Consider the following 16539-nt stretch of genomic DNA (forward strand, 5'->3'; position numbering starts at 1 on the left):
TAAAAATCCTGCTGGGTCCGGGGCTGGTGTGCGTGCAGGGCGCGTGTGTTTTCCAGCCAATGAGCTTCCTGCTCGGCCGCTGAGGCAGTTGACAGATTTGGCTTCATCCTCAGCGGCCACAATAGAAATCTAATTAAAACTTACTGGACCTCATTACGGGGCTGCAGGTGCACGCGGGCCGCCGGCGGTTAATCCCGCTCAATTAGCGCACGGCCCCGCGCACACCAACAATGCAGCGGGTCGGCATCGGGGGCGCGCAATCATCGCGTTCCCGGGAGGAAATAATGGGGGTCCTGAGATGTCTGTGATCAGAAACTCTCGGAAACAGGATAAACTTTAATCTTTCCGGTCTTTTCTGCTTTTTCTAACTTTTTTTATCAGATGTGTTTTTATATCATTAAATTATTGATACTGAGAATTGTCTCTGTATGCACTGAAAGGCTTTGTGATATCTCTGTGTCTGTGGGTGTGAATCACAGTGTGTTTACCTGCAGATGAAAGTCAGCCTGTAACTTAATCTAATCTCATGAGAGAAAAACTTTGGCACAAGGTTCACGGTGACAAATACATAAATAAAATTTATAACAAATCCACAAAATATTTAACACAACTGCTGGTACAGAGAAAGGAGGAGGGGGAGGAAGAAAAGGAAATCAAGGAGTTGGTGAGAGAGGGTGAGGAGAAGAAGAAGAAAAATTAGGCCAGAGGAGGTAAAGGAAGAAAAGTAAAGGAGCAGGAGTAAGAGAAGGAGAATGGAGAGGAAAAGGCGAAAGAGGAGAATGATGATAGGAAAATAAAGGACGATAAGTGTGAGGAAGATGGGGAGAGGAAAAGGAAGCAGTAGGAGGAGAAAAAGAAAGGAAAACAAGCAGTGAAAAACAAAGAGGAGAATTCAAAGGAAAATGAGGAGAGGTGGAAGAACCGTAAAAGAGGAGAAAGAGTCAGGAGGAAGATGCTAATTTGAAGGGAAAATGAGGAGGAGGGGACAGTGCAAGGGGAAGAGGAGAAGAAAGAGTGAGGTGGAAAAGGAGAAAGATGAATTGACGAGGAAGAGGAAAAGAAGGAGGACAAATGATGAAGGGGTGGATGGATGAGGAAGAAGGAGGAGAATGAGGAGGTGAAAAAGACATGGAAGGAAGAGGAGAAGGAGCAGGATGTGAATAAAAAAGGGGGAAATGTAGAAGATGAGAGGGGAGAGAAGGGAGAAAAGGAGGAGAAGGTGACAGAGGAGGAGAAGTAAGAGGATGAAGACAAAGAATGAGAAGAAGAAGTAACAGAAGAAGGAAACAACGAAGAAGACTCCTGCAGTATGACTCTCGGTCAGATTACTCCTGCAGGAGGATTATTGTCACTCTATACTCGAATCTCCTTCCTCTTTTCTCCTCCTCCAGCAGTTGGTAGCACTGTGTCCTCCCTCGGGTGTTCCCTGATTGTCTGTAGATCCTCAAAACGTGCAGAGACAACAAGACTGCTGTGACTCCCAGAGGAGGAAGAGGGGGAAGAAGATTAAACACCTCCCTCCTCTGCCACAATATCTTTCATTATATTTTAATTTTGTATTTCACAAACACTCTTATTCTGAAGCGTTTCCAGGTCTCATTTTATTGTTTTATTTTGAAATTGCTCTCTAATCGCCTGTACACATGCGCAGAACAACAGGCTGGTGCATCTGAAAAGCTCATTAAATCACATTAAATCCTTTAGTTGCAGTTTGCTTGTTTATGATCTTCCACCGCTTTTTATTTGTGCGTCATTAACATCACAGTCAAACTTTAAACGATCTCCGTGTCGCGTGACGTGCTTCCACCTGCTGCTCTCAGCAAACCGTTATCTTATTAATATTAATTATCATTATAATAAAAGAAAAACTCACGCACGATCCCTGAAGCCATTGTCTGCGCCCGTGCACGGCGGTTAAACCCGGATTAAACTCAGATTACTGCAGCATATCTGCGCAGACTGAGGCTCGGGATCAAGGAGAAGCAGGCAGAGGCGAGTTTTATAGAAACGTTATAACTTTATTATTTAGTAGAAAAGTGGCACCAAAGCTCCAAGTAAATAGAATAAAATCTCTTTATGTACAAAATACAAATTTCACGTGACAAAACGAAACGAGTCGAATAAATAAAAACACAGCAGAGAGAGGGTGTGTGTGTGTGTGTGTGTGTGTGTGTGTGTGTGTGTGTGTGTGTGTGTGTGTGTGTGTGTGTGTGTGTGTGTGTGTGTGTGTGTGTGTGTGGAATACATAATGAATGCGGGCAGCTCCTTTCAGTCTATTGTGGGAGCGTTGAAACTCGATTTCCACGCTCTCTTTTCTGCAGAATCACTCTACTAATTGTAAAATTGACTTTTCACCTCGGACACGAAAACAGAAAAACTGAGACTGAGGCAACCTGCAGACTCTGGGGGAGAGAGGGGGGAGAGGGGAAAGTGCAAAGGTTTTTGGAGAAATTTACAAAACCCAAAACTAATAATAAAAAAACAGATCAAATTCAGTTCCTTTCATTTCCAGTCCATACGTAGAGGCACGACGACGATGGTGATGAGGTGTGAGTAAGGCAAATAGCGGCTCTCAGTCTTATTCCAGCGGGACCTCCGGGCTCATGGATCAGTAGATGCCCGGCACGAAGCTGCGGAAGCCGTACAGCGCGTCCTGCCGCAGGTAGCTGTAGTCCTCGGGCGCGGCGGGGCTGCCCGGGCTGGAGGCGCAGTAGGCCGGGGAGGACGAGGACGAGGAGCCGCTGGAGCTCCAGGAGCAGGCATCGCTGCCCGGGCTCGGGGCCTCGGCTAGGCACGGGCTGAGCAGCACAGGCGGCTCTCCAGCCTTGCCCGCCTGCAGGTCCGCGATGCGGATGGTCTCGGACAGCGCCCAGATGTAGTTGTGCGCGAACCGCAGAGTCTCGATTTTCGTCAGCTTCGTCTCGTCCGGGAATGCGGGCAGCACGCCGCGCAGCGCGTCCAGCGCGTCGTTCAAGTTGTGCATGCGATTACGCTCGCGGTCGTTGGCTTTCAGGCGCCGGTTCTTCTTCACCACCTGCACCGTGGCGTCGCTGCGCGCGCGGCCGCGACGCCGCTGCTTCTTCTGCTGCTCGGGCTGCGGGGACGCGCAGCGCGGGCTGCGGGACTCCTCGTCTTCGCTGTGCGGGAAGAAGTCGCAGCTGTTGCTGTCGATGTCGGAGTAGAGCGAGTCCATGACTGCGAGGAGAGGAGGCGTGAGGGATCCACGCGAGAGGAATTCACCTGAAGTCTGTGTCAGTTCGGAGAGGCGCGCGTGTCTCTGCGTGTTTTCTGCTCTGGATCAGCTCGTGCGAGCCGGTGAGCCTGGCACACGACCGGCCTCAGCCCGCTTATATAGCGCGCGGAGGACAATGACCGGCCCCCTGCCCCCGCGCCCCCCCTGTGACCCCCCCGGCCTGGCATCAGCGCGCAGGATGAGGGGATGAATGCTGCGGCAGGTCTGCCCCGTGCCGCGGGAGAAGCTCATTAACATAATGACGCCCGCGGTGTTTGTCCGCCCCGCACAGAGAAGCGTGCCGGTAATCACGGCCAGCCAATCAGAGCGCGCGGCCGGCCACGCGAACTACACGCAATGCCCCCCCGCGAGACAGAAAGGACCAAACCCACTACGAGAGTTTAAACCAAAAACATGAAAAAAGGTGGAAGAAGAAAGCAGAGGCAGAGAGACCTCCACCTCCTCCTCCCCGCCGGGCTGAGACACGCTTCGGAGAATCCATCCATCCATCCTCTGCTTACTGTTCCACAAACACAGAAAGAGGAGCAGCAGCAGGAGGAGAAAGGAGCTTCATCCTAACAAAGAAAACTAGTTCTTTCTACCTGGAAGTCTTCGTCAGTGCTCGGCTTTTTTCCTTAACGTGAAGGAAACACGTCTCAAAGTTTAACTTGCACCTGTTCATTCTGTGCACCTCAGTAGCCATACAAAAAATACTGTTCACCTTTAAATCCGACAGACGTGCAACTATGAAGCCTTTCACAATAAAAGTCGGACCACCAACAGCTTTTAAACATAAGATTAACAACTAAAGTTTCTTTCCCGTCACAGAATATATTTTTTATCTTTACTGGGAAAATGTGAAAAATCAAACCTGATTTCTGCATAAATGTCAGTTTGGATAAAACCAAAAAGTGTATCTCAAGTTTGTTTAATTTCACCAGAGATCATTATATACCCTTGTGTCCAAAAACCTAAAAGTATGTGAACAAAAATAATTACAGTCTCCACCAGAATTACAAACATGGCCTCAGAGCATGACACAGAGACAGCATCACACTCCACAAAATACAATCAAATCATCTCTCTTCTTAAACACTTTAAAAAATATAGAGAGTTTGGTTGATGGGGGGCTCTGCTAGGGGAACATTTGCACTTCTGACCTCAGTGTTTCTAAAACTCTGAATGGCAGCATGTAAAATAAACAGGGAGCTACAACAGCGACCTGAGGTGCTCCAGAGTTCACCGGCAGACATCACTAAGAGAGCTGCTAGAACGCTTCTGTAAGAGATAAATAGAATGTAAACCACAACCCCAGCATCTGAACACAAGCGTTAAAAATGACCTCGATCTTTGGGTCATTTTTATCTGACACGTCAGGCTTCGGCTGAACTGTTTCACCTTATGAAGTCTGGCTTTTTTGTCCGTCTTTTCATCCCTTCAGGCAGCAGTAAACCCATCCAGCGTGAGCGCATACAGACCAATTTTCTTTAAGTGTTTTTTAAAGACATCTTTATGAGACAGGCATACAATTTTCCATTAATTATTCCATTTATTCAGTATGCAGTCCAGCGGAGGAGAAGCAGAGACCTGCAGAGTCTTTCTGCTGCTTTCTTCTGCATGAGGAGGGGGGGGGGACACTCATTTATAAATAATTACACAATGTTTAGAGTCTTCAGGCATGTATAATATATCAAAGCGATTATAAGGTGAATTGTTCCATTGTGGCTGTCCGCCCTGCACTTCTTTTCACTCCTCTCCTGGTTTGTCCCTGGTCCAAATTCAGCTCCTCTCGCCTTTTGTGCTGCTTTCTTTCTGCCTCAGCCACTCTATTGGCATCATTCTTATTCAAATGGGCCCCAGCAGGAACAAAACCAAACCCAGGCTGCACACAAATCATCTCTGCCCCGGCTGCAGGGCCGGCACAAGCCTCCGTGAGGCCCCAACAACGAGCCAGCAAATCCTATTTCACCCAAAGAGGATAAAGCACGCTTAATACAAGAAGAAATCCAGTTTTCTGCATTTTACTGAAGTTTAAAAACAAATGTTTCTGAGGGGACATGTCTGCAGAATTTTATAGACTTCATGTTTGCTTTAAGGTTGGAAACTCTTTAAGGAGAAAGAAAATAAAGGAGCCTTCAAAGGAAAGAAAGATGAACCCTGGGGGAAGATTTTGTTGAATGCAGAAAGAAAGAGTTAAAGAAGGAAAGAAAGGGAGTGGAAAGTAGAGAGGAAATAAAGAAAGGTAAGATGAGTAGAAACCCATGAAGACGAATAAGAGATGAAATTCAGAAACAAACAATTGACTGCAACAGAGAAATAAATCTTCCAGAGGTTAGTTTTATGTCAGGGAAGTTTTTTTATGAAGGAAAGAAAAAAAAAGAGAAAAAGAGAGAAGATGAAATATTGTCAGGTCAAAAAGAAATAGTAAGAAAAAGGAGTGTAAGTGTACAACAAATCCCTTTCTCTGCAGAATTTGTCATGTTGCTTAGTTTGGTGCATGATTTTAATGAAATTTAAAATTCTGCAAAGTAGGAAGAAAAGAAAGGAAAGAAGGTTGAACCTTCAGTGCTGAAAGAAAAGATCTGAGGACGGAAAAAGGAAAAAGTGGAGTTAAGAAGGATTAAGAAATAGTGACGGTAAAAAGTAAATAATTGAACTTAATAATAAAGAAGAAAGTGTGGGTTTGAATGAAATAAAAGCACCTGTTTAAGAAGAAGAAGAAGAAAATGGTGTGCAAAAGAAAGAAAGGTTAACCCCTCAGTGAAGAGTTTGACTTTCGATTAACAGAAGAAAGAAAAAAAGAGTTAAAGAAGAAAACAAAGACAGAAAACAGGAAAGAAAACGATCCAGAGGAAAAGAACAACAAGGAAGGAAAGGAAGAAAGAAAGTCCGATTAATAAGAGATACAAACAGATGATTGTGAAAAACAGAAAGAAGAAATTCTTAAATCAAATCATTAAAACTCTTCAAATAAAATCAGAGGTCTGTGTCACTGACCTGACATGGACTTTATAATTTCCTCCAGGGCGCTAAACACCACCCAGACACCAGCTCTTCCCTGCAGACAGGAAACTCTCACCTTTATAGTTTTTACTTCTGATTCACATATAGTCTGTTTAATCGCAAATCAGATTAAGATTTATTTGTTAAACATAAAAAACACTTTGACTAAACTCAAACGATAACAATAATCTAATAAAGCCAGAGATGGGGCATGTTTTAACCCCAAACACCATCTTTTTGTAAACCTAACTAAGATGTTTTTAGTAGGTTCAAGCAAAACAAACACAAAGATCCAAACTGAACACAGTTTCTAAACCTCCTACCTCTGAGTACACTCTTTGTAGGTTTCTAAAACAGGACTGTTATCTCTTTGTGGTTGGTACCTTCTCCGTAATGCTGAGACCAAAGACGGATGTAGTTTCCAAGTCTAAAAAGGGAAACTAAGTGTCTTAATTCTGTTCTGTAGAAAGACTTTGGTCCTATAGAAGTCTGTGGAGAAAACAGTCCTCGGCGCTGACCTCAGTAAAACGTTCCTGATGAGTTTTTGGGCTCAGTCACTGAATAAAACATGAAGTCCATTTTCCACATTTTGATCATTCGAAGTTTCAGAAAGGAGGATAATCCTGCTCGTTCTCGCTGGGTGAAGACTTTTTGACAACACAGTGGTGAATCTGTTTTTCATAGCAGGATGTAAACATGGCTGTAAATTTCTGTTAATACAATTTTGGATCCAGCGTCATAGAGGAACTGCAGGGTCTGGGACATTTGGTTGGATAATTTGATAGAAAAAACTAACATCTAAGGTATCTGCAGCTCAATAAATACATATGAGAAGAGGAAACTGAGGGGGATCAGAGTGTAAAAGCTCACTATTGTCCCTGGAGGCAGCTTGACCAAATAAATGTACCATTTTCTAGTTTTTAACCCAGAGTCATTTCTAAAATGGTCTTTTTGATGCAGATGCTGCGCTGCCTTGTCTGAACCACACACAGAGCGTTCCTGCAGTGAGGAGGAGGAGCAGCTTAAACCCCAACAGACTGCAGAAGAAGAACAAGGTGGAGATAGGTTTTTTATTTTACAGCCTCCATCACTTCAAAGTGATCAAACAGCTTGTCGAGCTGCAGTTAAAGTGTATGGAAACACTTTACGGCTGACATCCTTTTGGCTGAGAGCTGATGGACACGTGGGTGGCACAGTTTAGATTTGCATGATGTTGTTTCTGAGTGAGGCTGAAGGATGAAGGTCATCGGTGTGAATATGGAGGGTTTTTTTTTTAGCTTTAAACAACCTGTTAAACAGCAGTCATGAAATGCAGAGAGGTGGAGAGGACCTGGGTTGACCAGTGACCTCTAAAGCTATACACCTGGAGCTTCTACAGCTCACCCTGGACCACTTCCCAGCTGGCTGTTGCTAATGCATTAATGCAGCACACAAAACACACCTAAAAAGAGGTACAATGAAAACACTTACCATGCCCAGTGAGGGGATCATCACAGTACGCAGTATAAAGAAGTATATCTACTTCTAACGGGAGGAAACAGCTGTGAAAGTGACCACTATGATTATTTTATTTCAGCACACTTCAGTAATTATTAAAATACTTTTCTCATTTCTTTCTTTAAAAAAAAACATGTTTTACAAAGGCTTGCTTTGTAAAATAACAACTAACACGGCTGCTGTAACCTGGCTGTAACTGTCTGTATATCTGCATGTCGCTAAATGGTAATCCTTGACGTCTTTAAGAAATTAAATTCTCTCGATAATCACAGTAATGTTTTTTTTTTAAATTTATTTTTCATTTTTATCGTATGATGTGTTTTATGTAAAGTGTGTTTTTTATTATGAATTTGTGTTGATTCAGAAAGAAAACAACACGTACGTTGTATTTTGTGTTGTATTTTGTATGGGAAGGTTCTGTATGAACACAGATGAGGACAGGAGAACAAAAAAGACAGAAGAAAATACAAGTAAAAACAGGAGTGAATGAAAGAAAGGGAGCAGAGTGAGAGGTCCGTCCGGGGTGAAGCTCTGACAGGATTAAGTCTCAGCGACACGAGATGTGATTGAATTTCAATGAAGAGAAACACGTGAGAAAATGACACAGAAAGAAATGAACTAAAGGACCCCCCCGACTCCCAAACACCCTCCAAAAAAACAGAGAAGAGAGAAGCTGGAGGACTCTCGAGGCAAAAGAGGAATCAAAAACAAGTGATTGAGCTGAAGGAGAGAAAAAGTCTAATCTTCTCAGACTCTGATCGAGTAATCCTGTAACACAAGCAGAACAAAATCTATCACTTCACAAACATATTCTGGCTGAGAAAATCCTGCTCACACGACTGTGGAGATGAACACAAAACCTCTGTGTGAGTGAAAGCGAAGAGAAAGGTCGACATCAGTGTTTTTTATTTGTTGCTGCTGCTTTCTATTTTTCAGACCGAGAGCTGAAAGGATTAAAAATAAAATCACACGGAGTGCCAAAAGTTTTCACGTGACCGAGCATCAAAACTGTAGTTCCTGGATTTGCCACTAGAGGCTCCAACAGCAAGGTTTCTCCCGTGACGTCATATGCACCTTGTTTGAGAGATATTCGCCAATATGGTTGCTAGGAAACATATAGGCTATTCCCATTGTTACTGGTTGGGAGTTCGTGGTTGTACCTGGAGGTTGCTGGCTCTCGCTGGGTTAAATTGGTTTTAAAGACAGTCCTCCACCAAACACCTCACCATGATTGCCACAGTTGACAGCAGATTGCCACGGTTACCTGTAGTTTTACATTTTTGTCTGCAAATACTTGCTAACTACTCGTTGAGCGGTAGTACAGCTTAATAAAGCGCTGCATAAAAGTAGTATAAACTTGTGCCAGCATGATTCAAAGGGTGCAACTTTTACTTTGAAAGTAGATGGTCTATATTTCCGGTTTGCGTCATGCTTTTCACACCATAGAGTGGACGTATAAACTACAGACAGTTAGCAATTTGCTAGCAATCAATAGATCAATGATCTCAAGAAGTTTTACTCTGTTTCCCTCACGACAGTAGTTGCCAGATGGTCATGGACCAGTCGCTAGGCCTGTGTAAGGGTGAGGGCGGGAAATTTTGCTCCCAGGAACACAAATCGTAGGATTAGAGGTCTATTTCATGAACTGCTACTTCCTTCTAGTTCAAAGATGCATCCACCTGCAGAACAAGAGAGCTTTAACCACCAGCAGTAGAGTTGCAACAAGTCATTAATTTCATTATTGACTTTGTATTCGCCACAAACGTGCTTTTAATAAATGTCTCCTCGTGTTCAGCTAACGGGGACGAACTCTTAAACATGTAGTTTGCTTTGTAAAATCACAAGAAAAAAGCTGGAATCAGAGAACAGTTTATTTTACTGTAGTTTTCACTTATTTCATCCTTCAGTTGATCTGCTCCATATTTTCTGTCTGCTTTCCTTCTGGTGTCAATTATAATTTTTACTCATCTTCTTAGATTCTTCCTTGATCTCTTGCTTGTATTTCTTTATTTCCTCCTGGCTCTTCTTTCTTTAGCTTTATTGACTTTTTCATTGCAATTTTCTTACGACACATTTCCAACCTCAGGACTTTGAGTTGTAGCAGTCGAAGTGAGGGGAGATTAATTTTGAGCCTCTCATTTTTAAGATTTTTCCTGATACTGTTGCAGTTTCTTTTCTCCTAAAGAAAAAGAAGAATCTCGACAGCTGAGTGAAACAAAACAAAAAAACACAACAACAGGAGCCACACATACCCTCAAACCTGATGATGCACAGAGCAGTGTGACCCTCCTCCTCCTCCTCGTCCCCCAGCCTTCAGCCCTGCAGCTTTCAGATGCAAACGAAGCAGACATATGGAGAGGAGGTCTCCCTCCGCTGTGGCCCTCCTAAAGATTCAGATTGTATGACAAATCACGTCCAGGGCCGCTCTACCTCCTCCATACTCCTCCACCCCCTGCACTCTGCAGCACACCCCCAGACAACAGCTTCATTAGCCTGAAAGAAGAGAGTTTTCGCAGCTTTGTCGAGTCAAGACTCACAGCTCCTTCTCCCCTTCTCAATTACTCCTTTGTTGGAGCAAATTCAAGTTATTGCACTCCAAACCATATGGCCTGCTCCTTCTCCCCCTCTCAAACCTCGCTTGTTTACGTTTAACTTCTCGGTTAAAATCCTTAATATTGAGTTTGTATCTTCACTTTAACTTTTATTTCCTGAAATGATTAATATTTCAAACTGTTATCTGCGACAATTAACTTAAATATTTATAAGCAGTGACATGTACAAGCTCGTATTGTTCCAGGATTTCTGCACTTATTTCTTAAAAATAATTATTAAAATATTCTTTCTGCACTACCTGAACAAAAATGTTTGTAGAGATAAAAAAAAAATAACCAGAGGGGAAAAGTAAGAAAATGTGTGAGGAACATATGATTATCAGCAGCAGAATTACTTTTGATAAATGTCTGTTAAAAAACTGAAAGGTGTTTCCTCCTCCTCCATGTTTCTGCTTCTTTCAGTGCTTAAACCATTCCTATCCACATAAAAAATTAAGCTTATTTTTGGAAATGGAGCCTGATAGGGATGGGTGTCGAAAACCGGTTCTTGTTGAGAACCGGTTCCCACTGTTTCAATTCCTTGGAATTGTTTGCCATTTTTGCAAACGATTCCCTTAGCGATTCCAGTCACCCCGAATGACGTCACCACGTTGCGGAGCATCATTTATCTGGCACGGCGCCTAAGCAGCTCACACGCTCAAAAGTGTGATTATACTTTACGAGAACGGATGACAACAGGGCAACTTGCAATACTTGCAAAGTAGATATTTCATTTAAGGGAGGAAACACTACGAATATGCAAAAGCATTTGCTCACAAAACACGCGATGACCTTAAATGAATGTCATGTTTTTAATTCCGCTCCGGACTCGTGAATCACAACCCAGCAGCAGCGGTAACGTTTGCACGTCCTCTCCCGTTAATGCGGCAGGTAAATAATCAAATAACAGTGCATATTATGTTAGCGCGATCGGCGTTATTGCAAAATCTGCCATTACTGTGCGCTGCATTTGGGTGGCCATGATGAGAGAGACAGACAGAGTCTGGCTCAGATGCTGGCAGTTCTCGCTGCAGTCTACCGTTAGCGTCTCCTTTCAGGCCAGGATAGACGAATGTCACCGAGCAGTGACTAAGTTTGTGGTCAAAGGCTTGCACCCATTTGCCACAGCAGATGCCCCCAATTTTCGGTAAGTGAATGTGTTTAATTGTAGGCAGGGACATTACTGGATATTCTTGTGTAATTGCTACTGAATAATTTATGTTATACTTTGTTATTGCTACAGAAGAATATTTATTTTATTATTTTACAATTTTTTTTTGCTGGGGACCCTGTGACACCCCATTGAAGAGCCGTAGGCTGTAGATCTCTTAAGATCTCACTGTTGGGTTTGTAAGGCCATGTTACTCCTAAATTTCTATCTTGTTCAAAGAGAAGATATAAAACAAAGTTCTAAGCTAATCGACCTTAGTGTTCTCCTTTTTTAAAAAGAATCGATAAGAGAATCGAATCGTTAAACAGAATCAAAAATGGAATCGGAATCGTGAAAATCTTATCAATACCCAACCCTAGAGCCTGATGAGTTAACACTTTGCATCTCATACAAATACAATGCTCAAACTGATCGCCACACCCCCAAAAGAGGGTGGAGCTTTGGGTGCCAGAAACAGCATTTGTTCCTGTCACCTTCCCCTCACTGCCGTTGATTCCCCATTATCAGAACTTAACAGTGAGGCTCAGGAAGTGAAAATCCCATTCATATTGCCCATTAAGGATTTTGGATATGATCCATAATGCTGTGACCACTCGGAGGAGACTTAATGATGAGAGAATGTGAGAGAATATTTGCATGGCATTCATTTTCATTCAGGCTTTCTTACTCAGATAAAATTGTTCGAGGCATCTACACAGATGAGCTTCCCGGTTACGGAACAGTAGTAGCAACACTTGTGGTGCACAAAGACTGAGCATAAAATGTATGGCACTCTTGCAAGACGTGCATATATGACACTGCTGGTTTGGAATCATTGTGCATTGCCAGCACCTGCAGGCATTAGTAAAAGAATTGATGAGCTCAGACAAGTACAATTCCGATTCTTTGGAATATTTTTATCTACTTCTCAATTTGAAGGGATGAGGTATAACAATGCAGAGGCATTAACAATATAGATGGCACCATCAAAAACAATGGTTTGAAATCACAATTATTATTAAACCACATTATTAATTCAATATCATGAGAAACCAGTCAGTTAGCTAGATTTAGGCAATAAAAAACTTCTCATTAGGTTTGGTTTAACTCCACAGGTTAACATACATTTCAGTCTTTCCGCAGTCCTCTTAAATATTTTAGTTTCACAGTCATGCTGACTGTCAGGAAAGATGGAACAAATTAAGTCGATGAACATAAACAAGCATATATGGTATGAAGGTTGGGCTTTTATTGTGGAAGGAAGAAACCCATTTCGCACATGCATGCAACAGATTGATGTGTGATAAAGAAGGGACGGCTGCGAGATGTGATTTTCGACTTCTGCATATGCTTTGTCTTTATGTTTTTCACTACCTGACTCTTTATTAAAGACTCTCTATTAAAGAACAAACTGGAAAATGAACTGGTTATGGAGTATCTAGCGATACAATCAGTTTATCTAGTTTTAATTATTAAAGTGTAATATTTGAAGATTTTTGGCTAAAACTCAAAATAACTGAATTAACTGAATGTATGGTGAGCTTTGGGTTCGGTTTGTAAAAGCTCTTTAAAAACATGCATCAGAACCTTTGTGTCTATGCTTATAGAAGCTCCAGGTCGAAGAGTGATGCTTCAGTAAACACTCTTTACACTCCTCCTTTTCCTCTTCCTCCTCTGCTCCTCCATCACGTCTCTGCGCACAAACATGATCAAATACAGTCCTTTGTCCCATCTGTCTGCTCTTATGAATATCTTCCCCTCTCCTCACAGCCGTCTTGTTGTTCAGGAAGGTTTTAATGTAATGGAACGCCGCCGTGAATCAGGCGCATGAATGCTGCTGCCGCCAGCGCCGCGCGGCCTCCACCTCCATCAATCTGCTGATGCATTCTGGGAGCTGCTTCCCTTTCACTTGTCTGCAGGCTGTTTGCTCAGGGTTATAATTTACCTCTGCGTTAACAGCCACAAAGGGAAGCAGTTTGGATTTATCTGCGGCTGCCCGGCGTCATGACAACGTCACGACCAGAAAACACAGCACCTGAAAAGAGTCACCGGGTTGGACACCAACTCATCATGGAGCCTCCAATACAGAGTGTGAAGACTGCAGGTTTCCATAAAGAGAAGCCTTCATTTAGCATCCCAGCATCAATCAAACAGAAACACGTGAAAGAGATGTCTAATGGGTCAAACCGAAGCTCTGACGGTTATTTATAAAACCCAGTCTGCACCACACACATTATTCAAAGATGCACGCCAACACTCAGACGTCACCCTTTGGTTTGCGAAGCTTCAGTGGGAATATTTAAGCTGCACCCATGTTGGTTTTTTTCTGAAGCCAGAAGGGACCATAAGTAGAAAAGAGTGCAGACTGCTAAGTTAGCCCCACAATTACCTGTGATATATTATTTTAGCATGGGAGTCTAGGTGGACTGACTCACTCCTGGAGCCTCTAGTGGACATTTGAGGAATTGCAGTGTTTTACAAACGTGTTAATAAATTCTCAATGTCAAATTGTTTTCTCCAAAGTTTGAGTCAGTATGTTGAAATTTTGAGATAATAACCTGAAATTTCTAATTATGGATGGCAAAAAAATCCACAGTTTTGATTTTTTTATCCATTTGCACAATACTATGTCACTTTTAGAATCATCTGCACTGATAGCTAAGCTAAGCTATTTATTTCTCAGGATAGTTATATTGTTACTTGTTACAGTTATTTGATATTATATTTTGCACTATCCTACTGTATATTACTGTATACTTGTATTCTATTGTACATATTGTATATCTTATTCCTCTGCTCCTCTGTCTCTCTTGCTGCATTGAGCATGTGTATGACAAAAGAATTTGCCTCGGGATAAATAAAGTTCTTTTTATCTTATCTTATCTAATCTTATCTTTACCCTTTTTCATTTTTCATATTTATTTCCTATCTTATTCATAGCCTTTTCCTTTTTTGTTTTCTTTAGGTCACGAGCAGTTGTCCAAGCATTTCACTACATATCGTACTGTGTATGACTGTGTACGTGACAAATAAAATTTGAATTTGAATTTATCATGTGAAGTTAAAATGGATGAATCCAGTTGTAACTATAGCTGATAAAGTAATCTTACAATGGACAGCTAAGTGACTAAAACAGTTCCGGAGTTCTGAATGTTTACGCCAACCCTCATACACTCAAGATAACATTTTACTAATAAAACCTAATAAAATCTTACAGTTTGACCATGTTAGCAGGCAGGCTAGCATTAGCTTAGTTTAGCAAGAAGAAATATTCTTTCTTTGATCCTGAAAACAGAATAATTCCTCCACGACTTCAGTGTCCTGCTGATGTTGAACCCCGATGTACGGTCAGATGGTTTCACTGGATAGAACAACTTTTTCGTATTATTTCTGCTGCACAATTAATTAAATTTAAATCTTGATTATGATTTTCACTTGACACAGTTAAATTAGCATGACTGTGCAATGTTTAAAGTGTGTGTTTTACCAATTAACACGCAAAGAAAAGCAAATCAACCGCTCCCCAAATCAATGCTTGATGGTGTGCCTGCATGAGCCAATCACAGCTGTTCTCTGCAAAAGTTTTATTTCCGGCATAGCTTTGATTTCGTTTTGGGTTTAGGTGCAATTTTTTTTTCAAATAACGTCTTTTAAAACCACAGCAGGTAGCTTCCCATACTGGAGTTGTCAGATTTTCTTAGGCCCATTTACCCTAAAAGAGATTTGTTTTTCCTTCCTTTTGCTCATTGGATGATTTAGGTGAATGAGGATGACCGATAATAAATGGAGTTAACATGAGCACTGAGCATCGCAATGTGCCGTCACTAGAGTCTTTCAAGAAACTTCTCAAAAGTCACCTCTGTGTATTCAGTACTCGTGCTCATTTTAAACTTCAAGTGCACTTGTTGTCAAATGCAGTGACCTGATTGGTCCGAAAAAGGTGAAAAATATTTTTAACGCATTAAATATTCTCAGGAATTTTAGGCGTCCGGTGTGTGAAGGCTATAAGAGTAATTGGAAAGCATGTAACATGAAAAAAGTAACTTAAACCATGTTTCAGTCTGGTCCACTAAAGTTTGATCTGTTTCGTGTTTTGGCTTTTTTGTGGCCCAGATCTGGAATGAGAACCACTCCTTCCATGCGGCGAAAAGGATCACGTCCAACGAATGTAAGAAAAGGTCTCATCGGGTGTTTCTTTGACCAAACCCAACCGCCACGGTTCCTGAACCTGAACCTTCGTCTCGGAGGTGAAGAACAAGCAGCATGATGTTCAGACTCCTCCTCCTCTTCTACCAGAGGAACAATGAGCCTCTGTTGAGGACTCCCAGTCGGACGCTCCGATGGAGATGATGCTGAAGGTGATCACATGCAGATGGATGGGTGGGGATTGGGCGTCCTGACACCAACACAGGGGTCATGACCTCGCAGCACTTTGCAGACATCTGTGCCTGTTGCACATTCCCCAACATCTCCCTCTGACCAATCAGCACTCGGCGAGAATGTGTGACCTGCCACCCCTGAGGCCACGCCTCCTTTGATACACACACCCTCATCAGCATGCATGGCTGCAGTCCTGGTCTGTATCTGACCTGTCGGGCAACAATGGGGGGCTGCGGCTGATCTATGGCCGCCGCTGCTTTGTGCCTCTGTCACAGAAGAAGAGAGAGCAGAGCAAGCAGGAGGAACTTCCTGTCAGATAAATTAGTCCTCGCTCTAAATTCCTGCTCAGAAAGCAGCTCAGGAGGTTAGAAACCCTGCTGAGGGCCTACAGGCTGGGCAGACTGTGTCGCCCCCTGCAGGTAGAGCTGCAAAACTCCCTTAAAACACAAGTTTTTAACTTTCAGTGAACTATTTGAGGTCAAGTGTCTAGCATATAAATAAAATATGTATATTTATTTTTAAAAATTAGTATTTAACAATTTTAAAGAACATTCTAAAAAACGTAAAAAATTATATATTTCTTACTTTATAAATGACCATACTTACATAAATCATATACTGCATCTCCATGTATGTTTATGTTTCGCTTGATCGCTGCACTTTTGGGGTGGTTCAAGACTTTTACC

General features: G+C 42.3%; 1 protein-coding gene across 1 annotated transcript; it reads right to left on the reverse strand.

Annotated features, from left to right (window-relative positions):
• Positions 1 to 2165: 2165 nt before the first annotated feature.
• On the reverse strand, positions 2166 to 3335 carry neurog1 (neurogenin 1). The gene has a single exon (XM_085417396.1). The coding sequence runs from the start codon at positions 3191 to 3193 to the stop codon at positions 2609 to 2611; it is 585 nt and encodes a 194-aa protein (XP_085273522.1). The 5' UTR covers positions 3194 to 3335; the 3' UTR covers positions 2166 to 2608.
• Positions 3336 to 16539: the final 13204 nt, after the last annotated feature.

This window comes from Rhamphochromis longiceps, linkage group LG2 (assembly GCF_057381845.1).
Source record: "Rhamphochromis longiceps isolate RC_006_pf linkage group LG2, R_longiceps_female_GT1.1, whole genome shotgun sequence".
Taxonomy (NCBI): Eukaryota; Metazoa; Chordata; class Actinopteri; order Cichliformes; family Cichlidae; genus Rhamphochromis; species Rhamphochromis longiceps.

Excerpts from the sequence above, each read along its gene's own strand:
- neurog1 (XM_085417396.1), bottom strand. The coding sequence starts at position 3,193 with ATGGACTCGCTCTACTCCGACATCGACAGCAACAGCTGCGACTTCTTC.